The sequence below is a fragment of the Psittacula echo genome (genome assembly GCF_963264785.1).
Source record: "Psittacula echo genome assembly, chromosome: 2".
Classification (NCBI taxonomy): Eukaryota; Metazoa; Chordata; class Aves; order Psittaciformes; family Psittacidae; genus Psittacula; species Psittacula echo.
The window spans coordinates 91,738,276-91,764,225 of record NC_137737.1 but is presented as its reverse complement, the minus strand read 5'-3'; the positions used below and the strand labels follow the sequence as shown (position 1 = coordinate 91,764,225).

At 37.4% G+C, this 25,950-nt stretch overlaps 1 protein-coding gene across 1 annotated transcript in view; it reads left to right on the top strand.

Annotated features, from left to right (window-relative positions):
* TMEM245 (transmembrane protein 245) overlaps positions 1-25,950 on the top strand; it is a gene marked incomplete at its 5' end in the record, with an annotated part of 79,909 nt that overhangs the window by 32,507 nt on the left and 21,452 nt on the right. Inside the window, 7 exons of the mRNA XM_080611507.1 lie at positions 909-932; positions 7,768-7,872; positions 9,215-9,297; positions 10,429-10,519; positions 11,308-11,406; positions 14,710-14,841; positions 21,736-21,858. Of these exons, the coding sequence (XP_080467633.1) occupies positions 909-932; positions 7,768-7,872; positions 9,215-9,297; positions 10,429-10,519; positions 11,308-11,406; positions 14,710-14,841; positions 21,736-21,858 (657 nt within the window). The remainder of the gene's footprint in view (positions 1-908; positions 933-7,767; positions 7,873-9,214; positions 9,298-10,428; positions 10,520-11,307; positions 11,407-14,709; positions 14,842-21,735; positions 21,859-25,950) is intronic.

Sequence of the window (25,950 nt, the reverse complement as noted above, 5' to 3'; positions counted from 1 at the left end):
TTGGGAGGTAATGTAGTCTCTGGCAGCCGGTGAAAGCACTAGATTTATTGAGCATTCAATGATCCTGTTTTCAGGGAGAAACAAATTTCGCTTGCTTGATCTTAACCTCTAACACAGATGATTAACGATATTAAAGCTTTTCACAGTTTTGATTTTGCTGCTGATTACTAATAGCTAGAATTAACAGTATAGCCCTACATAAACTAGTTCCTAAAATGAGTATACTTGAGCAATATGGGTAAGAATTAGTAAAGAAAAATAACTGTAGTATGAAAGAAGAAATTGACTATTGAGAAGTGCAAAGAGCCTTCTGCACGACCAGATTTAATTACGTATTTGATATTGTCATTGAATGTGAATGTTGTAATAAATGTGGTACTAAAAAAGCCAGCCAAATTTGTCTAATTGTAGTTGACATAATAAGAGTGTTTTGAAATACACAGGAAAGTGCCTGAATGGGAGCACTAATGAAATAAACAAGAATCTCATGTTAAGTCTTCATGTTTCACTAAAGTGCGCTTCTCAGAGTACGTTTACAGGTCCTGCTCTGAAATTTGAAATGTTAGCTCTTAGTATAATTAAACTGGAATTGCCCAGATTATGCTGATGGCTCTGTTAATACCATTAAATATGAATTGTTATTTGTTCTATCCCTCTTTGTTTCAGATAGTGCATGTTAATAGTAAAATCTAGACTCTTGCATTAGAAGTTGTGATCTTTTCTTCCTATTGCAATTTACCTTTTGTGTCTGGAACAATTTCATTTTCATTGTCGATGACTTTGCCTGCCTCTCATTGCTTTTTTCCCCCTTTTCTATTACTGCATTTTTCAATAATTTTCCACTGTGTTCTTGTCTTTTTTTTTTTTTTTTTTTCCTTTTTCTTCCGTCTCCCCCTGCCACTGACAAGCTGTGGCACTGGCTTAATAAGAAGGTAAATAAACAGAAAAATTGTGATTCCAACTAATGGATTCTGTGGTTTTGGGGAGTTCTTTGGCTTTTTGGTGTTTTTGCAGCATGAACACTACTTAACATGCCTTGCTTCTTAGTTTTCTCTCCCAAGTGTCTCATCCAGCTCTTGATTTAAGCTACTGAAGGTCATAATTCTACTTGATCTCTTGTCTTGTAAAATGAATGCACATAGTTAAATGTTTTGTACAGCAGAATATTGCATTAGCATTTCAAGCAGCAGTTTGATTTAGTGGTGCTTTTATTTAAGAACAGTTGATCCCCCACCTGCTCCCCACTTGTATGCATGACAAATCCAGTTCCCTCCTGGACTGGAGAGCTGTTCGCTACTTGGAGAAAGTGTCAGCTAACTGAATTTACGTGGGAGTGATGAAGGTGAAATGCAGCTGTAAAGCAGTGAATGTAAGTGATCACAATGGAGCATTGGCTGGCTTCAGTCAGTGCTGTTAATTTTTCACTTTTGAAGTGTCAAACTGTCCTGTATACTCAATGGTATTCAGTGTAGCAGGAGCGAAATGAGAACATGGATGGCCTCAGAACTGCTGGATCTAAGGACAGTCCTAAGGGAAGTGAGGGCTAGCAAAGAAAAAAAATAAAGGAGTTGGTACAGATAAATTTATTTTTTTTTCTTTTGTGTGGCTTTTAAAAGTGTGATGTGTTTTATAAGATATGTACTCCTTGGTTCCCATGGTTCAGCTGGGCCAACTACTCTATTTTTGAGAACTGACATAGAATCATAGAATGGTTTGGGTTGGAAGGGACCTTTAAAGCTCATCTAGTTCCAACCCCCCTGCCACGGGCAGGCGCACCTTCCACTAGACCAGGTTGCTCAAAGCCCTGTTCAGCCTGACCTTGAACCCTGCCAGGGATGTGGCAGCCACAGCTTCTCTGGACAACCTGTTCCAGTGCCTGACCACCCGCACAGTGAAGAATTTTTTTCTAATATCTAATCTAAATCTCTCCTCTCTCATCTCAAGAGAAGTTAAAACTGATTCAGTCCATGTTTGGCCTCACATGTAATTGAAATCTGGACAACTCAATGCAGTGATATTTCTCCTGGGCTTGGGCAGTGTCATTGCTTCAAGCAAGCACAGAGCTGGGGAGCGATGCCTGTAACACATATGTTTGCAAGACCTCAAGAGTTTTAAAGGTGAAAATACTAGGATGTGATAAAATATATGGAAACCAAGTAATGGTTTCTCTTAAATGAAAGAGAAAAAAGTCAAATACAGTATCTGGAAATGAGTTATGTTTCCAGCACCAGCTTTTATCCTCACCACTTCAATATTAGTGGGAAAGTCAGCATAGTTGCTATGGTTTTATAAGCAGCAACCCATCCTTGCCATTCGGTAGCTAGTACAATAGAAACTAGAGGTCTGCCTTGTGTGTTGTGGAAGACACCAAAAATACTGTCATTCTGAACAGTGTTGAAAAGAAGAGGAATAGAGTAGAGCATGAGGCCATTGGCACAACTCTCTAAAAGGTTCTTGAAAACAAAGAATTGGGGCTTCACAGCTGTTTTCTGCTGTGGATTGCAGATGGGCAAGAATAGTGTCCAGGCTGAGCAGCTATAATGAATTTAGAAGGTTTGATCTTCATTAAATTCAGTGAATTTTATCACTGGATTCAGCATTATATGATTGGGGGGGGAAGAGGAGGGCTTTTTGTGTTCCTGAACAAGAACATAGAGTTTCCCACTTCATCATTGAGTTGTATCCAAATGGTGAATTCAGTTCATGACACAGTTGTATCTGTCCATTAAGAGGGTATTTTTTGAATGTTTTGTTGTTTTAAGATGACATTTTCATTTCCTGACTTGGAAGTGTTTGTGTTATGGGAGTGACTTACGATTAGCAAATATGTGCAACCATAACCCTTCATAAAAAAATTTTTATTAGGTATTAGTTTTTTAGCACAGTTTAGGTGAAGAGCTGAGTTCAGTGAGCCACAGGTGAAAGTTTAGTCTCTCTCTCTCCTTTTTTCTGGCTCTGAGTTTGTAATTTTCTTATTTGAAAATTCATGCATGTGGATTTTTATTTTTTTTTTAATTAATATTGATAGATTGCAAAAATAATTTCACTGGAATTGCTTAGAAGTTTAAAATGTCTGGATTTTGAGTTGCGATTTGCATTACTGGGCAAAACTCTGTGGGTAGAGTTTCTTACCAGAGTTATTTCTTAATTCCTAGGAGCTATTTTTCAAAACTATTGTTCTATGTTATATCATAGGAAGAGATCCTGAAAGTCCTATAGTGTTACATGCAGTGCTGACTTCTGTTGCATGAGCAAGTAGTAATGATATTATAATCAAGATGAGGAAAAAATAAGAACAAAAAACACAAAACAGCTCACCCCCCCAAAAAAAAAAAGGCAAAAACATGCCCTGCAAACTGTCAGGTTCTTATGGGTTTGTTCTGTTCTTTCTTTCTTAAAAAAAAAAAAAAAAAACAAAAAACAACAACCCAACCTAGATTAAATTAAAAAAACAATCATACTTTGCCAGAGGCAAAGAAAGAAGATTTGTAATACAGAACACTGGATGCAGTTAAAAGGTTGAGTCCTTTGCATCTTTTTCCTTCTTGCCGATCTCTGAAGGGAAGTACTGTGAGAACACCAAGATAAATTTCTGTTAATCTACCAAGATAGTAAAAATACACCACCTAGAGACTGCAGCTTGAAATGATGGCTGATTATGGCTGATAGTGAGAAGCCCTTTCTTTTCTTCCTGTTCTAAGAGCTTCTGTCAGAGTTGCTTAAAACTTGTTTTTTATTATTATTCTTTTGGCAAACAAGAATAGTATATGCTCAAATAGTTTAACAAGGTATATGTAGCCCAAAACATAGAATAGATTAATTTGGGCTAGCATGATTTGTTCTTTATAACATTGTCTATGGCTCAAGTCTTTGGAAAGAATTGCCAAATTCTGCTGTAGCTGTTGGGGGGACACTGATGTAAGTAGACCAAGACCTTATATAGACTGTTTTCTACCTTTTTTAACTTACCTACTCATGTACTCATTTCAACAGAACCCTGAGATGTGTCCTTGTCATGGTTTAAGCCCAGGCTGTAAATTAGAACCACGCAGTCTGCACCAGCTACTAAGAAGGAGAAAAAAATGACTGCTACTGCTGAACCCAGGACAGTCCTGTTTACAGGCCTCCCCTTGTTCTCATCAGATGATCTTAATAAGATGATACCTTCAAATATTAACTGAGCTAAAAGGAAATGTCAGCAAGTCTAAGAAATGTCTTAGATAGATATTCTGATAGATAGTGAAGCTGTTTGAAGAAAGAAAATAATATATTTTGGCAATTTTACATAGATTTAATTGAAAATTAAGTAGATATCTAGGTATGATTCACTGTGTGGGTAATGCAGTAAATAAAACATACTAGAAAAACTAGTGTTCTGATGGCTATGCAGTATGAAAGATGAAAATATGAATTCATATACACATAACATGGAGAATCTCTCTAGATAGTAGGATTTCTGATTGTTAAGCATGAACTGTAGTTGTATTATAGTCAGTTGTATTACATATGATTTTGTATCATCACCCAAAAGCTGAAAGCAGGGAGTTTATTTCCTGAAAGCAGGAGCAAATTATTGAGAAGCATTTTAATGGAATGCAACTCAACTTAAAAACATTTTTTTTTTCAGTGAGCTTAATTAAAAAAAAATAAATTAAAAGTTGATACCTTTCCCTTCAAAACTGTGACATTTAAGGATAGTCTTTTTGTGGACATCACAAATAAGTAACATTTCAGTTGGTTTTACAAGTGTGACCTTCTGTAGCTTAGGAGCCTGGCTTTCCTTTACTTTTGTGTAATTTTGGATGATACGGCAACATCAGCTTTCTGCTGTTGACTAACCCTTAGATTAGAAGCTTGGAACTGAATTTAAAACTTCATGATCTCTGGCTAATGACTGGTGCTTAGTCAGTATATGTTTGTCTTTGTGTGCATGCCCATGGTTTACAGGGAGGATGTAAAGGGAGGTCTGGCAGGTTTGGGGCAAGAACGAAGTCTGGACCTGCTTCAGTGGTAAGTGGAAGCACACAGGGATTTAACAGACTAGTTTACCTGCAGTAACATAGCACCTATGCAGTTTTTAGCATGAGTGTGCAAAGGTGAGTTCTTCTGAAGAAAGTATTGTGGGTAAGTGTAGAGGAAGGAAGGAAGGCTTAATAGCAAACAAGTTAAAGGAATGGTAAATATAGCTCTAAATGAATGTTGTGCATCTGCTTTTACTTATACAATACTCAATCCAGTTCAGTTTTCTGTGATATGTATGTACCAGTCACGTAACCTGGATCTCTTTAGGACTGTGGTGAGAGATGTGATTGCAGTACTTGTAGGCATACCAGAACTGGCTTTCATCTAGCTTGCTGGGGCTACCTGCCCAAGTAAATAAACTCAAGGTGTGCCTGCATGGCTGAGGCTGCTGCCTGTTCTGGTACAACATCAGAGCTGCCAGTACTTTACTAGCTAGATTAAAGGTAATTTGGGCTTCACATGTGCTGCAGCTGCACCTCAGTAGTAGTGTAGGCATAGTCCAGCCCACAGTAAGGAGTGTCAAGGAAAGATCCTGTTCATCATGCTCTGGTTCAGAGAGAGTCCTCATCCTCATCTTTTGGTGCTTGATCTTCTAGTAGTTGCTACCATGGTGGAACACCTAAGCCATACAGCTTTAGCTGTACTGGGATTTCATCTATTGCATACTATTCACACAAACATTGAGGCTAGCATTGTTTGAAATCTCTGACACTACCTCCATTTCTTGGATTCAGTGAGTCTGGTTAAGGTGCTACATGCAAGACTAGCTAGTGGATTTCTTTTATCTCTAACTTAGAAGATAAATAGCAATTAGCTTAAACTTTGTTAACTAGGAAATAACAATGGCAGCTTTAATTTTCTGTAGCTTCATTTTGAAGTCCATGCTATAAAATTTCCATCCCTAGGCCATCCAGTGTTTTCCAGTGATATTTTTAATTTTTGACCTTTAAAGCAGGGCCTTTTATTTCTTGCTTCTCTTACATAATCCTTAGATGTATTTGGGGCTTGGAGGGGCACAGCAAATCCTGTTTACAGTCTTATTTCTAAAGTGCTGCATGTAGAGGCTACTCAGAGTTTTTCAGAAAGCTGTAGTACTGCTGTAGGCAGGTAAGCTCCCTCTGGCTCTGGCAGGGCATTTCTGATGACTGAAACATTTCAGCAATGCCAAATATCAAAGAAAAGATTTTGCAGATTCTTTCAGGTTCTCTGAATTCCTTTCTGCAAGTCATAACACAGTGCAGATTTTGTTACAGAAATTTGCTGGCTCAACACCTTGTTTCTTTTAAAAGGATTTTGTTTTCTTCCAGCTTTCTTCAATTTGAACAGCAGTTCTAAAATGCTGAACATACTCTTCATGTTAATTTGGATCAACAAGGAGCTAGTTGTAAGAGAACTTGAAGTTTAAAAAGAATTGCTTAATATATATTAACTGCTGAGATGCTACAGGATGAGCACCAAAAACCAAACCCTTGCCTTTTAATTTTTCCAAATAGGAGATAGAACTTCATTGTTAGCTAGTTCAGTTCTTTTACAGCACTCTGCAGAAGTTTGTTGTTCCTGGGCCAATTGCACATGTAAGGATAGGGTAGATAAGAAAGAACTAGTGTAAACCATCTTCAAGTGTGTAGTAAGTGTTTTGTAAGATCTCTAACTAAAAAGTTACCAGCCTCCTCACTGTACATAGGACTTGTAGTCACTTGGAAATACTTTAATCTACTGCACATTGGCTTTGACCTCAGTTCTCTTAAAGCACAAATTTTACAGCTGTCCTGCTGCTTTTTCCTGCAGTGATGTCAGATGGAGTAGAAAGAGCCTTGATATTTGAACCATAGAAGCTAGAAAATTGTATTTGATGATACTTGCTTGGGCTTTCACAGCTTCTTATGTAAACAGCCAGTTTGTGTACAAGATGAAGCTCGTCTTGCACTATTCCAAAGCACTCTGCAGAGTCATGTGGCTGTGCAGGTCTATTGTTTTGAATGATACTATCAGAATTTCTCCAGTCTTAAGTGGTATACCTATTTGTTTGTGGACATATATAGAATAGGCCTTTCCATACACTAACAGAACAACATACATGCCTGTTTCTTGTGTCAGTGGCTTTAGCTGAGGCATGTTCAATGCTGAGCATCCTTTCAAGATTAAAAGTGGATAGAAATAGGTTGGTACTGAATAATTGGCCTGATGTTCAGTAATGTAGAAAACCTCTAGCCCCATTTCAGTTCAGAAGGTAATAGGCAGCTTTAAAAAATTGGTTACTTGTAGAAATACCCAATTTTTAGTTTAGATATGTATAAGCTAGTCAGATTTGAAAGTCAAAGTTGTACTTTACAGCATACCTTGATAGATTTCAAGTCATGTGCAGATAGTGTCTGTGAGTTTCCAAGTTGCTGAAGGACAAGAAACAAGACAAGTTTCTAAGTTCATGGCTGATATGAATGCTAGTTTCTTTAGGTCTAGAAAGTAGATGTTGAATTATTGCTTGCTTTGCAGAGAGCTTGCTATGTCTTGTGGTAATGTGTAAGTGTCATTTGCAAAATCACATGTCACACCATGACCTTAATCATGCTAACATTGCTTGTTAATTGTTCATCTCCAAGCTTGGGCATAAATGCAGTTTGTTTAGAGCCTGATTTTGCACTGTGATTGTAAATAAAGATAACAATACTGTCATGTAGCATATGGCATTGCTTTCATTAAAGATTGATTATATGCTATGATTTGGTTTTTCTTTTTTCTGCACAGATGATCGTGTGGTTGGAGAAAATGCTAGATAAAATAATCAGCATTTTCATAATATTTTTGCTAGTAATAGGAACCCTTCTGCTAGCCCTGCTCCTTACTGCAAAGGTACTGTGTGCTAAGTAACATAATCATAGAGTTAATTTTAAATGCTGAATGAAGGTTATTGATATTTATGCAAAATTTTGTAGCTTGTAGACTTTTTTGTGAGTTAGAAACTAAATGCTTTGTAGTTGAAGGCGTCACCATTCCAAGATTTCTTACATATAAAAATCTATATATTGTATTTATATGTTTATTTACATATATGACAAAACAAGCATATAGGCATTTGGAAATATGAAATTTATTCTAGTAAAAGAAATGCTAGCTTATATGTTATAGGAACAGATTTGTTTTGCATCCTGTTACACTTTCCTTGTCAACAACAGAGTTACTTAGATTTTTTTCTTCTTAATTTACCTTGATCAGAAACATATTTGCAAAATGCTTAAGGTTTATTTATCAATTTGTTTGTGTAATTGCCTGTAATAACCTCATGGTATCCTGTTCTGAGTTTAAATGTGCTGAGGTTCATGATCACATGTTCTCTGAAGTTGATTTTTGGTTTGTGGTTGGGTTTTGGGTGGTTTTTCTTTTGCTCACCAGAAGAGGTCACTCATGTACTTCTTTTTTTTCCTCCTTGTGTTTTGTTTTTCTTTTTTTTTAATGGGGCTGTTTCATACTTGAAACAGTCAATGAAGAGTGGAGATTGAATATTTGACTTGAATACAGTTGCAGAACAAAAAATCAATGGGTTCTGATACAGTCTCCTTTTTCCAAAATGTAGGCTTATATAATGTTGAGTACTTAAAATTAAAAGCTTTAAAAGTTGTGCAAACATTCCTGCCTAAAGCTTCCTTATATTTATAAAAGGAACATTAATGTATTTACAAAAGGTGTCTTTCATCACTCTTATTGAAGAATTAATTTGGTGAAGCACTTCATAGCATGGTTGGTCATGTTAGAGCTGAGCATTTATTAACTTTTACATTTCTTTGATCCATGGCTTAAAAAGGTGTATCTGAAACTGCATTGTATTTTTTAGTGCTTCCCTTGACAGTACTGCTGTATTGTTAATTTTTTTTCCACTGATAAGGTTTAAATTTCCATTTGCTATTGCTAGTCACACAGTGTGTGACCAAAATTGTCAGAACAGGCTGATGATTATTGTATTGACTGCTTTTTTGAGGTTAATGGCACCTAATCTTTCATTGGGTTAAACGAACTTCCAACTTCCAATTCTGTGTTGGAAGAATTCTTGTTTAAATGTACAAACTGGTGGTGTTCCTCCTTCCCACCCTCCCCCTCTGCCAAGAAAAAAAGGGGGGGGGGGAAAGAAGCCTCTCTGAATGTAAGAAGAGTTCCTGTTTGCATTATGTAACATTTCTCCTTTCTGTATTTAATTTAGGTACATCAAGAGAGTGTTCACATGATTCAAGTCACAAGCAGCTTGATCAATGAGACAGTAGCCAGTCACCCAGAATGGGCAAAGTAAGAATGCTGAAGTTAAGCGAATAGTATAGGGTGGGTGAACAAGTTTCCAGGTGCTCTTATGCATAATTTTTAATATAAAGATCCCTTAGGTGAACAAAAATGGGAGTGACCGTTACAGGCAGATGTAAAAGCTAAACTCTCAGGCAGCAGTAGTATTTATGGATTACTATGGAGGACTGTCAGTGTGGTATCTCATTTGAGGACTTGTTGGGCTTTGGTGACAAAGTACAGCTGTATAAATGTCTCTAGTTTCAGTTTTGGAGGGAAAACTTACATAGTGCAGAGAGCAGAGGGGTCATTATTTTCCCTTTTACCTGTGAAAGTAAAGTAATGGCAAATTAGCTGTCTGTAGGAGGTTGCAAGATGAGAGCTGAAATATTTTGTTAATGAGGAGAGCTGGCTGCAGAATTCCTTTGAGGGAATAGGAGCTGAAGAAAATGGTTTTGGAGTGAACTGAAGAGCAGTTCACGAGTGGAAAGAAGAGTGGTAGATGGGGAGAGTTTGGTATTAACCAGCTGGGAAGGGCTGTTCCTGTTAAGAGTAGATCTGTATAGTATGGGAAATTTCTAAGTTGCAGTCTATTTAATGATTAAAGCAAACACCAAGGCAGCTATTAAGGGGTTGAGAAGATTTTGAGAAGTACATATAGAGAAAATAGACTTAAAACATGTTGCTTCATCTGGTCGCTTTTTCAGGGAAACTATGTTAATAATTTACATTCAGCTCGTAATTCAGAAGGTTGTTTTTGCAGCTAAAATGAGACTGTTTCATATAGTATTTTCAGAAGTAGAACACTAGGAAAATTTCTAAGAATGTGGTGTGAATAGCATGCATACAGATTAAAAAGCAGATCTCTTTGAAAAGGTTGAGATACCAATTTAACTAAGGTTTCAGGAACTTTGGAAATTTCCAAATGTAGTGACATGCTTAGATTTAATTGTGGTTTGCTTATCCAGGAACAGCTTTTCTGATATGTAAGAGAAAATATTGTAGTTGTAGTAAGTTTATATGTAACTTAAATGTTTTTCTTGTTGTTTCAGAATGTTAATTTGTAATGTATTTTGGGTGTAATGAAACAAACTAAAGAGCATTTAACTTTGTTTTCCTTCTTTGAAAACAAAAAATCAGCTGGCTCCCAGAAGCCCAGGTTATTCAGAAGGCACTCAATTCAGCAGTTAATAATGTATACCAATATGGCCGAGAATGGATTACACATAAGGTAAGCATGAGTTCCCCCATCTTTTTTAACATTTTCATTCCTTCTGTTTCATAAAAGTAAGGAGGAAGAAAAATGTTTGTCAGCAATTCTTTTCTGTGTGGTTAACCATTTTGTTGACAGATCTGTTCTTTCCACTTTCTAGTTTGTGAGTTGAAGAAAGGGTGGGAGTGATTTCAGCAGTCTTTTCTGCTCAGAGGAATATTTATTTTTAAGAACTGAAAAATCTGTCATCGCTTTTAATAAGATTGCCAGTGAAAACACATCAGATAATGGTGACTATTTTTTTCATCTAGCTTTAGCTCCTCAATTGTAGACAATGAAGACTTTATTTTTAACTTTTTTTCCCCATCAACATTCTCATTTCTGCGTGGGCTGTGTCTGGTAGATTGGATATTTATTTTTTTTTTTTAAATTATTATTTAAGTTAACTTTCTTCAGAAGAATTTGACAAGATTCTTTTGATACCTAGTGCACATCTCAGATTATTTGAAATATTTACCAGAAGGATGATCAAGGGTTGTGGATTAAGCATTTTAGAGATAACATTTGTTTTTCAGTGCAGAAGGAAGTCCTCAGTTTAGTGCAGCAGAATGTTTTTCTGCAGACAAAATGCTCATGTTGTGAACCATGTTGTCTGAAGTGTGCATTCTACACTGATACTCAGCTTTTCATTTGGGTTTGAGCCATGCCTTTACTAACAGTCTTACGTGATTCATCTAGCTTGGAGTTGGTGAGTAGATGCCAGCTTCATTCTTTCCTGTACAATAAAAGATTTCTGTTTGTTTTAGCTCCATAAGATTTTAGGAGAAAAAGTGAATAACACCGCTGTGATTGAAAAACAAGTGCTAGAGCTCTGGGACAGGCTTTATCACTCTTGGTTTGTGAAGGTGAGTGACATTTAAATGGCATTTATATAAACTGTTATTTGGTACTTTGAGATAATTATGCTAAGCATATGCTTCTGAGAAAGAGATAAGCAAATAGCTGAATAAAGCCCATAATAATAAAAAGTTGGTAATAATTTCAAGTGTATAAGATGGTTCTACTGTCACAGTGTGAGTATAACCAGAGCTACATCCTCCACTTTAGTTATGTATGGGTATATTGTATGACATTTAATCTTTCCTTGTTTCTTCTATTTAGTGTTTCGTAGTTCAGAGCTTTTCAGTCAAATTTTGTCATCTTGAGGGGCTAGGATAAGGAAACTGATATTCTGCATGATTTGTGTAACTTTAATTAATTTGAAATTTTGAGAAAGGAATTGTCCTTTCACTATGTTTCTTACCATCCATTTTTGCCAACTGTACTAGCCTTCCTATAATGGGTTCTGCACACTGAATCATGAAAAGTTTGTAAGAGTTAAGTCATTTTTATGCTGCCAGTGCTGTTTGCCTTTTAAAGAAAAAAGCAATTCATTAGCCATCATGCAATGGAAATACCAAAATCCAGAAGTCATACCCCTGAGATACTTCTCTGTATTTAAATAATTGCAATTATAGTATTTTAATACTTTTCTTTATGTGATTATTTTTAAAGTACCTCTAACGTTCCAAAAAAGATCTCTGTTAAAAGAAGAAAGAGTTTCAGTACAGTAATCAAAATAGAAGGGGAAAGAATCAGTTTCTTTTTCTGACAAGACAGTGCTGTAGAAGAGGATGTAGAGAGATAACCCGGTGCTGTTGAGGAGTATGGGACTACTAGTAAGAAATTAAAGCTGCATCTACGGTAGATTTTGCTGGCCTTAAGCACTTGGGAATAGTAAGTGTTAAATATTTGGCCAAGAAAAGCACTTAACTTTTGATACAGTTATACTGATAAACCTGTTGTTTTTACCAATATAACCTATGTGTGCGATGGTCGGTAGCAGTGTATCATTCAGTAGGGCTCTGTGTTACTGCGTGTGCTTTAGAAGTACTTTTGTTGCTGCAGTATGGAGCACAATTTCCCTCTGTGTTCATTGCATTATGTGATTTCTTTCCGGCATCTGTTATTGGAGGGAATACTGTGAGGCTTATTCCTTGTAGATGCTCTTCTGGTAGGGCAAGAAACAGCTTTTTTGGCTGTCAAAATGGCAGGAATAGCTCCAGGAATGCACTGATGCTCATTGCCTACAATCTTCAAATCTCTTTCTCTGGCTGTTGTTTGCATACTAGACACTCTGTGTTACCATTGGCATGCTGGGCTGCAACCAGTTACTTGCTAGTTGCAGGTAACACTTCCAGAGTCTATTTCTAGTCTTGCCCCTTCTTCTGCACTCCATATCCACCTAAATATCTTGGTGCTTTTCACCTGGCTATTTCCTTCTGTAATATTACAATAGCCTTGTGTGATCCTTCAGTGTATCTGAAAATTAGTCAACTAGATGATAGTGTGGTGTGGAGGACGTCTGCACTGTATCTAACTCTCCCAGTACAACTTTCATGCTCCCCAGTATTTCAGCTGCATGAGCATAATAATCACACTTCATTTTGAGGCCTGTATGGTTTTGCTTTAGTCTGTAGGTGACTGAAGAACCCAGGCTCAGGTGATTCTCTTCCATGAAAGCTGTAGAATTGAGGAAGAATTGCTGGTGAAATCTGGATTCAATGATTAACTGCTACTTTCTGAGAAGATCAGTAGGTAGCAAGTGGTATACATTTTAATAGGTTCTAGAGATGTTGCTATAGATATGTGCACAACAACATAGATGCACATACGTTGCATCTATGTACCCAGTAAATTAAAACAGTAACAGAGTAATAAACAACTTGGAAGATGATGGTATAACTCTGCAATCAAGGTGTCTTTTTCAAGAACAAGAATCTCCTCTTCCTAGTCAATTTAGGTATGGGGATTTGTTTTTAAGAGGTAGTGAATTTATGAAGTGGAGCCAGTTGACCATTCATATTCCTTATTTATCATCACCTGAGGCCTTAGGTGCTACAACAGTACAGTTGCTGAATATCAATGAACTTAAAATGTGTATGAGTAACAAATGTTAACAAAATTTGCAAATGGTAACTAATGCTGCTAGTTAATCGTGAGACCTGCCTCTGAAAATAGAACAAGATGAACACAAAATAGGTTCTTGATATGATTTACAAAAACAAAAGGCCTATTGGAGAGACATTTTTGACTACTTGTAATGTTTCTGATCTAAATAAATTGACAGCTCAGAAGCAATATCCCTGTGTTGCTGTGGATTGTTAAAGAGCATTGCTAATATAACAGTGCATCTAGGGAGAACTGGTAATAAGCAGAAAATGTAATGCTCTTAGATAAACCAGTGCAAGGACTTCACTTGGAATACTACTTGCCATGTATGTCAAAAGAGATACTGTCATTTTGAATGCAGGCTGTTACAGTTAAAAGCTTTTGGAAAATTCTAACAGAAGTAGTAGGATGCTTATATAAACATCAGAGTTGAGACTTAAAGTCTGTTACTGTCAAAGGTTAAGGTGAGATCTGTTGTAGTCAGTAGGTTTGCTTAGATTTGTTTACAGTAGAATTTTGTCATCCTTCTCTGAAATACTTGTTACAGTCCCAGGCTGAGTTAGTCTCATGCTAGACAGTGGGATTCAGTTGGACAATAGTCAGCTTCATAAGGGGGAAGCCGTTCAAGGACTTGGCTGTTATGGTAATGTTCATTCCCTGTTGTCTTGCTGTGCTGCAGTTACGAAGCTATTTAGTCAGAAGAAACCCTCCATACTTCCAGGTTAGCTTTTAGCTTTTGCATGACTGAACATTGCCAGTGGAGCAGTAGACACTAATTGTGAGAGAACTACTTGTTTTGGCTTCTGGTTGTATTTTCCTTTGTGGGTTGTACTAGGAAAAGTTGTATGTTGCAAACAGTAAATTGTGTTGGCAGTAACTCAAATAATTACCTCTTTCTTCTGTGCTTTCATAAAAAGCAAGATAGCTACCATTGTATCAGTCAAGCAGGAAAGCTAACGTTTAACTGAGGTGAATCAGTACAATATACACGACTGTAATTATATGGGGTAATTAACTGTGGTTTTCTGTCAGATTTCAATTTTTCCAGTGTACAGAGTACATTGAGGTGTTTTTGAGGATGCCAATTAAAACAGCTCTAAGTATTCAGATGCATGTTAGATCTGTTCCTCATTAAGAAAACATTAGTCTTTGGCTTTCTCACATCTGTAAGTTATTCAAATGTCTGTTTTCTTTACATCTTTGTTTCTCTTTTTAAGAATGTAACGCATTCTGGAAGACACAAAGGACACAAATGGCACATAAACCGTCAAAACAGCTGGCTTGGTGATATCCTGGACTGGCAAGATGTTGCATCATTTGTTCATGAGAACATCGAAACATTTCTTTCGGTATATTTTTTGCCCTTATTACGGGATCGGTCTCATTTTTAACTGATAGCAATTCTTTGGACTACCACTAAGGTTATGGATTCAAGTACATGGAAAATTACAGAAACAGTGTTACTTAGAATTACCTTAGCAATTATTGTAAGCCTGCTTAGGATGTTTATGTCCTGCTTTGGATACAAACAGAACTGGTTGTGATAAAGAAAACCCCCAGATTTCAGCATCTTCATTAATACTAGCTTCCCACACTACTTCCTGAGAGCGGCTGTTACTGTAGGATTACCTGTAGGTTTTCCAGCAAGCTGGTTTTAAATGCTTTATATCATGTAGTCCTTTTCTTTTAAGATAGAGAACAATTTGTGTAGGTTATAATTGAGGAAACTATTGACCAAGAGCTTGTGAAAACAAAATTTTTTTGTTGATAGTCTTGCATTTTTTTTCCTCAAATTATTATTCATTGTGTTGAAAGCAGCCTATTTCTCTCTTCTTTCATTAAAGTTCTGTGGAGAATCAAATTAATATTTTACACTGTATGAGTTCCTGAATTAATACACTGGACCTTTCAGCTCATGAGGAGAAAAAGAAAAAGCATTGAAAGCAATCCAAACTGAAGCAGCTACATTTCCCTAAAAAAAAATGATGGATGTTAAGTCTGAATTGCTTAACATACACAGAGTCAGTCCCTGATACAGTTCATCTCTTGACTTGAGCTGTTAGCATAAACTAGAAGTATCTTCAGGTTACTATTTATCTGTTTTGGAAGAATATGATTTATACCTAATTCACAACATAACATTTCTGTGGATGCAATTAAAGCTACTGTTTGTCTCAAGGCAGCTCTTTGTTTAGGCTGATGGGCATGTGTGCTTTTCCTGTCTTCGCTTAACTGCCACTTAAATGCTTACAGTCTCTATCATAGGAGATGTGAGTCAAGAAAAAGTTAAAACTTCCTATTGTGTTGAACCTTTTTTCAGTTAATAGTGAAATTTGCTTAATACTTTCTTGAAGTTGACTATGCGTGCTTGAGGCAGAGTTATAACAATACACAGCACATCATCAGTTAAAATAAATACAGTTTTCTTCTAGGCAAGAGAGAGAAGGAAGAGAAACTACACGATAGGTGCTAGCCATGTAATTTACAGCATTGCCACACAGTGCTTAGAAACTGTGGTAAGTGTGCTTCAGTAATCTAAATAGGCTAGAATAATGCAGGAAATAGTGTAAAGAGAATAAATATTTAAGACAAATGCATTAATATTAAAATTTCCATCTAGCTAGCATGCTTTGCTTTACTGCTGAAATCTGGTTTAGAAGTTCAGGAAGAAAAGTGCCAGCAGTTGACTTGCTTTCCTGTTTATTTCCATGAACTCATTACTCATCAGCTGTGGGGAAACACCTGTCCTATTTCTCCATACCCTCATGTCCTTAGTGACAGACTGTAAACCAGTCAGCATACCTCTGAATCCTGATTTTACATCCTTATCAGGTAGCATTTTCTTTGCTGGCTTGCTCATCCATGATGCTTTGCATAAATATTACACTGATATGTCAAAATTGATGAAAACCTGATTTCTGTGCCTGTTTAGGTCACTAAAACTTGGAAATGACGAAAATCATCTGTATCTGAAGGGGGCCTATAAGGATGCTGGGGGAGGGACTCTTCATTAGGGACTGTAGTGACAGGACAAGGAGTAATGGGATAGAACTTAAACGGGAAGTTTAGATTGGATATAAGGAAGAAGTTCTTTACTGTAAGGGTGGTGAGGCACTGGGATGGGTTGCCCAGGGAAGTTGTGAATGCTCCACCCCTGGCAGTGTTCAAGGCCAGGTTGGACAGAGCCTTGGGTGATGTGCTTTAGTGTGAGGTGTCCCTGCCCATGGCAGGGGGGTTGGAACTAGATGATCTTAAGGTCCTTTCCAACCCTGACTATTCTATGATTCTAAAATAAGAATAATTTTTACTTAAGTGTAGTGTTTCAGAACTGCATGCCTACCCTAGGATACAATGGAACCTTACTTTATTTGGGATTTATGCTTTTATCTGAGCATGAAAGTCTTTATCTTGGTATTTTGAAGAACAGTGGGTTATTAGAATGACATACTGAATTGGGAAAGGTCAATAAAAATTGAATTTAAAAATTTAAAGTATAAATATAGAAATTAAAAATGAAAATTTAAATTATGTGGGTGCTTTTGAGGGACTTGTTCTGGGTTTTGTTTACTTTTTATGTTTTGTGGGACTTAGGGGTTTTTTTTTGGTTGAGTGTATTCTGTATGGTGGGGATTGTGGGGGAGCTTTTCTAAATCATCAATTTGCTTTTTTTCTTTTTTCTTTTCCTAAAAGCTTTGGTGTTAGTAATACTGCTGCCTTTCAGCTTGAGAGTTTTCCAGTATTCCTTAGAAACAGTGGTGTTATGAAACAGGTTATTCAGTTATGTATTTCTGAAGTGGGATTCATTTCATCCTATTCTTAGTTTGGGGAGAGGATTAGAGTGGATTCTCACTCATGCCTCAAATTTTGTACCCCATGCTCTACTCCAGTGTAGTTCTTCTGGTGACTGAAATAAGCAATACATAGCTGGACTACTGGGATTTAATTTCTGAAAAATAAAGCCTCATTCCTTCCCCACTCACATGTTTTTCCATTCATATACTTTTCTTCACTTCTTTAAAATCTTGAAAAGTAAATTGCTGCTGACTAAATTTGTGAATGATGACTCAGAACTCTCTTGGTCATATATGAGACATTGCTAATGTCTCCTTAAATTGATCTTTTTGCTTCTTGCACAAGAATATTCATCATTCCACCAGCAGCTAGATCTCATTCAGAGATGTCCTAGACACGAAGACAGAAGGCTTTCCATTAACACATATATAGAGACCTTCAGCTCAGTTTGGTTTCTCTGTCTGTGCTTTTAGCAGGATTGATGTATGTGTTCCAAATCAAGTCAATTTCTCAAATATTTCACTGAGTTACCACATATCCTAATGTTTTCTCTGCTCTGAGGATTTTTGAAGTAATCTCCTAAGTTACAGACTGTTCTTCAGTAACTATTCAACTACCATCCATTTTTATTTTCTTTTTTTTTTTTAATTCTCCTAGTAAGGTAGTCATTCAGAGATGTATTTGAAAGCAAATGCTAGTGATAACTTGTTCAACAGATCTATGACTACCTAACAAGGATGTTCTAGGAGAACCTGATACTGATTAAGCCACTTGATGTCTGCATTCAAACTAACTGCAGTTGTATCTTCTTGGTTTATCAGCTCCTGAGGCTAAAACCTCTAGGGAAAATGTTAAACAAATACAACCTATACTGGAGGAACATACTGTTTTGAAGGAAGCTTTCGCAGCCTGAATCGTAGAATCGTTTGGGTTGGAAAGAACCTTAAGACCATGTAGTTCCAGCCCCCCTGCCATGGACAGGGATGCCTCACAGCAGGCCATGCCACCTAAGACTCTGTCCAACCTGGCCTTAAACACTGCCAGGGATGGAGCATTTACCACTTCTTTGGGCAACCTGTTCCAGTGCCTCACCACCCTTAGAGTAAAAAACTTCTCCTTATATCTAACCTGAACTTCCCCTGTTTAAGTTTTAACCCATTACTGGAAGGCTGCTATGAGGTCTCCACACAGCCTTGTCTTCTGAGCAGCCCCAACTTTCTCAACCTGTCTTCATACAGGAGGTGCTCCAGTCCCCTGATCATCCTCCTCTGGACTTGTTCCAACAGTTCCATGTCCTTTTTATGTTGAGGACACCAGAACTGCACACAATACTCCAAGTGAGGTCTCACGAGAGCAGAGTAGAGGGGCAGGATCACCTCTTTTGACTTGCTGGTCACGCTCCTTTTGATGCAGCCCTGGAATATGGTTGGCTTTCTGGGCTGCGAGCGCACACTGAAGCCGGCTCATGTTCAATTTCACATCGACCAGCAGCCCCAAGTCAATGTACAATCTCTTGTAACAGATAGAACAAGCCCCTCTCCTTTTCACCAGTATCATCTGCTCAGCTGGTGCCTTGCAAGTGATGGTGTGCAAGGGAGGGATATAATGATTATTGTGATTAGTATTCAGAAGGCTGATAAATCAGCCTAGTTTTAATCTTTAAAAAACCACCTTAGTAGACCAACTTTCATTAACAACACACTTCATGCTAGTTGTTTGGTTTACAGTCCAGTAATTATTATTATTATCAAAGTGGTCAGTCCTTAGCAATTAAATTAAAATGGGCTGTGAGGATAGACTATAATCATGCTGATGCTGAATAGTTGGCACCAGTAGTAGCTGCTATCCTTGATGGTCTGAGTCACAGAAGTCAAAGTGAGCAGGTTCATGAGCTTTTAAATCTGGAGAGCTAGAACGGGAATGAACATCTTTGCTCAAATGAAGGAGCTTGTCCTTTTATAATGTTTTTTGTTTGTTTCTGGACAGCTCCTGCCCCTTGATCTCTACCCTGGACTGCATGCTGTGTGACACTTGGACTGCCACTACTTTTACAGGTCATGGCAGGTGCCTAGTCCTGTTGCTTGCCTGGTTTTGTTGCTGCTCCCTTCTCACCTTCCTTAGTTGCTACTGCATTTTCTTAAACAAAAAGCAGTTTTTTCATAGCTCTTAAGATTGTACATCTTCAATGCTTTCTTCCTCAAGGAACTGCTTGTGTTTCAGGGGCCTTGGATCTGTGGATCTATGGATCTTGGATCTATGGATCTGTGTTCATATTTTCAAGGCTTTTGCTGCTGTTCTCTGATTAAACTCCACATCATATCAGGAGACCTGTGGCACCAAGCTCCTGTTCACATGCCAAGTTCCAGTAACAGGCTTAAACATCTAGGACTGGAGCCTTGCACAGTTAGCCTACAGCTTATGGCTTGTTACTATGTACTGGTTTTACTTAGTACTAACTGAAAGGGCTCTGCTTTAACTGCAGACTGTTCCCCCAAAAAATCACTGTCCTCTGTGTTTACAGTACTCATATTGTACTGTACATTTAATGAAATTACCTGGTGGCTGTGTGAATTTATACCACTGCTGTACCCTCAGGATTAGTTCTTAGTCCATAGAAGAAAGGAACACGTACCAGTGGAAGAACATCCTCTTCGCTGCTAACCTCACTTGAAAACTCAAGAGACGCTAATAAAATCTGTTCAAAATATGAGCCTTAAAATTAGTAATTCCCATTAGATAGTAAGAAGCACATAGCTCTTTCTGGTTTTACTGTGTGTTTTAATTCACTTATTCCAGCACTTATTCCCTCACAAGTTTATGCTTAATAAATTATCTTCTATATGTTTTAGTCAATTCTAAGGGAGAGGTGATCATACAGCTTACCCTTCTTTGTCTGCTTTATAAATAACCAGCTATTGGAAGGGGGTGTTGTTAGTTGTTTTCTGGTTGGTTGGTTGGTTTGTTTGTTTGTTTTTTATTTACTTCAGCTTAAGATATTCATTAAAGAGTAAAGGTTGCTAGTTTTGAAGTCTTTACTTACAGCTTTAAACCTGGAGAAAAGGCTTTTGTGTCAGAACTTTTACAGTTTTTCCAGTTAGTCTGAAAGAAGGTATGGCTTTTTGTCTGTAACCTTGCTTCTTTTATATGTTTGAATCAATTTGGCTAATACATTCATTCTGTTTTCTTTCTGAATGAAGTATTTGTTATGAAACAACTGTGCATTGCTTTTAGGATGCCTTCATGTGGCATACTGTGCCATGCCTTTACGTCCTTAATGTCTCGTGAAGTTGCTGGCCTATTCAGATGATGTGCCTGCATCCATACATAAACTAATTTGGCTGTAGTGGGTATTCTGTATTTAAAGGCATGTCTCAAAACTGCTCTTTACTGTCTGTAACTAATAAGCAATCAGTTCCCTAAGCCAGTACAAAATTTAATAGATTGTCTAGCATTGTTTGTCTTCCATAATTAATTCTGTAACTGATGCATCCCTACTCCAAATCACCACTTGTATAGTTGTCTGCAGACATCATGAAAATTATATATCTCATTGCCATAAAACATTTTAAAAACATTTATTAAAGGAGTAATCCTGTTATTTGATTTGAAGCTGTTTTCAGATTTATTTCCACCTTGTGATGTTACTCCTTGTTCTTTGTGTTTTAGCATTTCTGCTTTTGGAAAGATGAGTTTTCTCTCCCAAGATCTGCTTTCACTTGATGCCAATGTTAATCACAATAAACAAGTGTCACCACATCTAGATTTTTTTTGTGATTTTTGCATAATGAAGTGATTTGAGCATTGGGAGAAAAAGTCTAAACCCTTGTAACTGTCTGTCTAGAAACTTGTCTCTGATAAAGTGGACATTTTCACTTGGTATTACCTGCTGTGATTTAGGAATGAGGGAAGGTGATTTTTTTTTTTTTTTTTTAAATATCATCTTTATGTGGGTTGATGGAGATGAATCACTCTGTAAGCAGTTTTCTGTCCTAGTTAGTACCATAAACTCATAGAATCAGCTAGGTTGGAAAAGACCTTTAAGATCATCAAGTCCAGCCATTACCCCAGAACTGCCAAGACCACCACTAAACCATATCACTGAGGGCCTCATCTACACGGTTTTTGAACACATCTAGGGATGCTGATTCCACCACTTCCCTGGGCAGCCTGTTCCAATGCCTGATCCAATGCCTGATCACCCTCTTGGTGAAGAAATTTTTCCTAATATCCGATCTAAACCTCCCCTAGTGCAGCTTGAGGCCATTAGCTCGAGTCCTGTAACTTGTTACTTGGGAATAAAGACTGATCCTCTTCTCAGTACAACCTCCTTTCAGGTAGCTGTAGAGAGTGATAAGGTGCCCCCTGAGCCTTCTCCAGACAACAACCCAAGCTCCTCAGCCGTTCCTCATAAGACCATTGGTATCTGACTCTGTCTTCCCTTCCTTTTCCAGATCCTGGAGTCTTTGTGGATAGTGATGAGTCGCAATGTGAGCCTCTTGTTTACTACAGTTACAACATTAGTGACAATCCTCTTCTATAGTGGGACAGCTCTTCTCAATTTTGTGCTTTCAGTGGTAAGTAGTATGTCATGGGTTTACATAGTCTGTTTTACTGAAAGAACCTAATTGTGCATGTTGTAACAAATCAAACCTAAAGCATTGAAAAGAACTTCTAATCTTATCTAACACCAAAATTCTTTTAATATTTTGAAACTTTCAAATCTGTCCTTTGAGGGGCATTCTAGGCAAAGGACAAGATTTGTGTCCTTAACTTCCATGTTAAGGAGCTGCAGTCTTCCTGTCATTCTGTTCATGGAAAACTCTTGTTTCTGGCCTTGAAGATACTGAGCTGTAACTGAGTAGCTGTGGGGTACTTAGTTTCTGGGAGTTTAAACCACAACAGTAGCCTATACAGCCACTGAAATCTTGCGGCATGTCTTCATAAACAAGCCAATACTCTCAGAAGATGGAAAAAATTGTTACTGGGAAATGTCAGCAAAAGTATTTATTTTACAAGGATTTCCTTATATTCCCATTTTTAGTGAAGTGTCTTCAGCAAATCTGTATAAAAGAGTTGTTGGGTTGTTTTCATTTAACTGCTGTGAGCTCTTAGTAGCAGAATGCTTCATACACAAAGTTCTTATTAATGTTACTGCCGCAGAGTAGCTCTGAAACCTTTTTGTTAAAGGTGTTTTTTTTAAAGGATGTTATTACTGAGACCACACTTGAGGTTCAGACACTTTTCTGGTGTCCTCAACATAAGGACATGAAGCTGTTGGAGCAAGTCCAGAGGAGGGCCATGAGGATGACCAGGGACTGGAGCGCCTTCTGTATGAAGACAGGCTGAGAAAGTTAGGGCTGTTCAGCCTGAAGAAAGAGAAGCTGCATGGAGGCCTCATAGCAGCCTTCCAATAGCTGAAGGGAGCCTACAAGGATGCTGAAGGACTCTTCATCAGGGGATGCAGCGATAGGACAATGGGTAATGAGTTCAAATTTAAACAGGAGAGATTTAGGTTGGACACAAGGAAGAAATTTTTTACTGTGAGAGTGCTGAAGTGCTGGAACAGGTTGCCCAGAGAAGGGATAAATGCTCCATCCCTAGCAGTGTCCAAGGCCAGGTTGGACAGCGCCTTGGGCATCATGGTCTACTGTGAGGCATCCCTGCCCATGACAGGGTGGTTGGAACTAGATGATCTTAAGGTCTTTTCCAACCCTAACCATTCTATGAGTCTACTTTTTAGTGTATTATGGGAACTAGATAGTTTATGGTTTCTTTTGTCTCTAAATGCCACAGCTGTCTGGAATAATCTATAATGGTAGAGGTAGCTTCTTTCATCTTATTAACTGTGGCAGCTTCTACTTAAAATCAAAAACATTGGCCTGTGACTTCTTCCTGTTTAACTAAACAAATACTAATCTTGGAAGCTTGACTGAAATCTACGTCCTGGTTTTTAATTCAGGATCCAAAAACATTTGTTAGAGAACAGTGTTTTGCCAGTTTAACTTCATTGCTTTCACTGATGTCTGCTCAGGAGGGAGGTCTTTTTAGACCAAACTGCAAAATTGAAATCATGCTTAACAACATTTCAAGGCAGCTGTGTGGATCGTCTTCAATACTTAAGAACGAGCAGTTCACAATAAGACTTAATGGAACAGCTGTCTTGAGCTGAAGAAAATCACTGCCACTTAATTTTGTAGTTCTCTAGTTATCTTTCAGTTAATAAAGATTGCATGGGAATATTTAATTTCTTCCTTAGTCCACAACTTCACCCATGATGACATATTGAAGACAGTGTCTGAGAAGTCAATATACTTAAAAGTTACAAGTTTGGATAATAAATATAGATGATTTGAATGCATTTAATTGTTCAGACACAAAATTTAGCCCTAAGTGCCTAATGATTTACACCAAGTTCATTACATGCTGTTTGTGATACATGATCTTGCCTTTTTGTCTGTCGGCAGGGTTCTGCCACTTGCTGGGGCACTGTGCAGCCAGCTGGTTTAGCTGAGCTAGTTGGGATATCGCTGTGTTGGAATCCCTTTAAAGATTAGATGCTCTAAAGGCTAATCTGTTTCCTCCACTTCTACTGTAGGTTGAATATGTTATTTAAAATGATCATGTAAAGCTTTCTCCACCAAAACATGCCAGTCCTGCACTCTTGGTCTCTTGGATTTGACCATGACTTGCATTTTTCACTCCTTTTGGGCAGAGTATGAAAGTGATCTTATATATATAGGATATATTTGTTTTAATATATTTTCAGGTTCTTTCTGTAAATTCTTCATGATGGTAGCCTTTGAAATGCAAACAGCAGAACTAATAAATTAGAAATACTGAACGTGTTTGCCCTGTATTGTACTATACTTCAAATGCACCAGGGTAATGGGATATGCTTGCCTCCCATTTCTGTGCACAGAAAATGTCATCTCTAAGTATTGGTGTTCTTGTAACTGTATGAGGTACCTCCTTTGAAGACATTTAAAATTTGCATTGAAGTAGTAGTTACTAATACTGTTAAATGTTGTGAGAGAGCACTATAACTTAGTCTTGTTTGCACTATGTATTTCATAGGCCGTTGTGTCCATTCATGGTTTCTTATAGAATCATAGAATAGTTAGGGTTGGAAAGGACCTTAAGATCATCTAGTTCCAACCCTCCTGCAATAGGCAGGGACTCCTCACAGTAAACCATGCCACCTAAGGCCTCATCCAACCTCATCCAGTCTTTATAAGTCTTTCTCAAAGTATCTTGCTACAAAATCTGAACAGATTTTCTTAAAACACAAAAAGGTAAATTGATGAAACTTGTTTCAATAGTGTTTAGCGTGCGTTTTTTAACAGCTTATGACTGAAAGAGAAAGGATGTAAATTTAGGATATTCAGTGAATAGCCTGCACTAAATTAAGATGATGCAGTCTGTTATTTGGGGCAATAAGTAAATGAAAATGCTAGTTGCTGTGAGATTTTGGTTGGCTGAATCTTAGAAGTACTTTTTAGGTTAGCTTAACTGAACTGTCATGGAGTCTATGTAGAAATAATATAACTGCTTCTTAATTTTTCCTTGGTCTTTTTTTCCTCTTAACTTGCTGCAACAGCTTAATGCAATAAGCCAAGAAAATCCAGATGTGACCCTAGGATAAATCACTGCAGCTTTCTTAAATTGTGATGTGTGTTGTACCAAATCCTATTTGGTATTATGTCATTGTTAGATTTACCTGCTGTTCACGTTCCTTCCTTTAGAGCTAAAGAAAAACATCCTTCAAGTCAGGAGGAGAAGGCCAGAAGTGACCTTAACGGTTCATGTTCTTCTGGGGTCTCAAAGCATACTTAGATGTTTTGCTGTAGTGAGATGTTTTTTCAATAATTTGATTTCCAAAGATGGGTATCTTTAACAATCCATTTTTTCTTGAAGTTCTCTTTTTGGAAAGTCTTAATTTAAGAAGTTTACAATTTCCTGGGAGAACTCTCACTATTCTTGGGTAAGGAGAAAGAACTTTTGCATAGAGTTCATTTGGAATGTGAAAGCAAATAGTTTCAGAGGTTTTGATCTAGTTTAATTGCTGCATCTTTGACTGCTGCCTGCCCTAATATCCTTACCCATCTTCCTGTCTTTTAATGGAGGTTTGGAATGGAATTTTTACGTTTTGAACCCTAAAGCTAGGTGTGCAGCGTTTGAGCACATTTTGTGTGTTGCTGTGGTCCAGCCAGCAGTGTCAGCTGGAAAAGCTGACTCTCTTGAAAATGCCACATCTTTCTTCTTACAAAAGATAATGGGCTACCTTGGGAAGGATTTTTTTTTTTCTAAATGTGAAACAGAAGGAACTTGTTTAAATTCTGTCTAGGTAGAGCTGTGTTTCAAAGAAAGCACTGCTCCAGCTTTAATTGTACTCTTACATTTTTTGTTTTGTAGGATTAAGTTGCTTCAGAAGAGGTTTTTACTAGCTAAAAGTGTCACAAACTAAATTTGCCAACAAGATAACTTTTGAAGTGGTTAGCTTTTCAGCTGATTGCATTTCAGTCCAGTTCTAGTCATCTTGAATAAAAATTAAAATGGTGAATTTTGAATTGATAAATGGTTTAAAAATATGTGCTTTAAAGCGTAGAAATAATGGACACTTTGTTTAGAGTCTCTGTTTTGAAAAATGCATCTCCCATTCAAACATT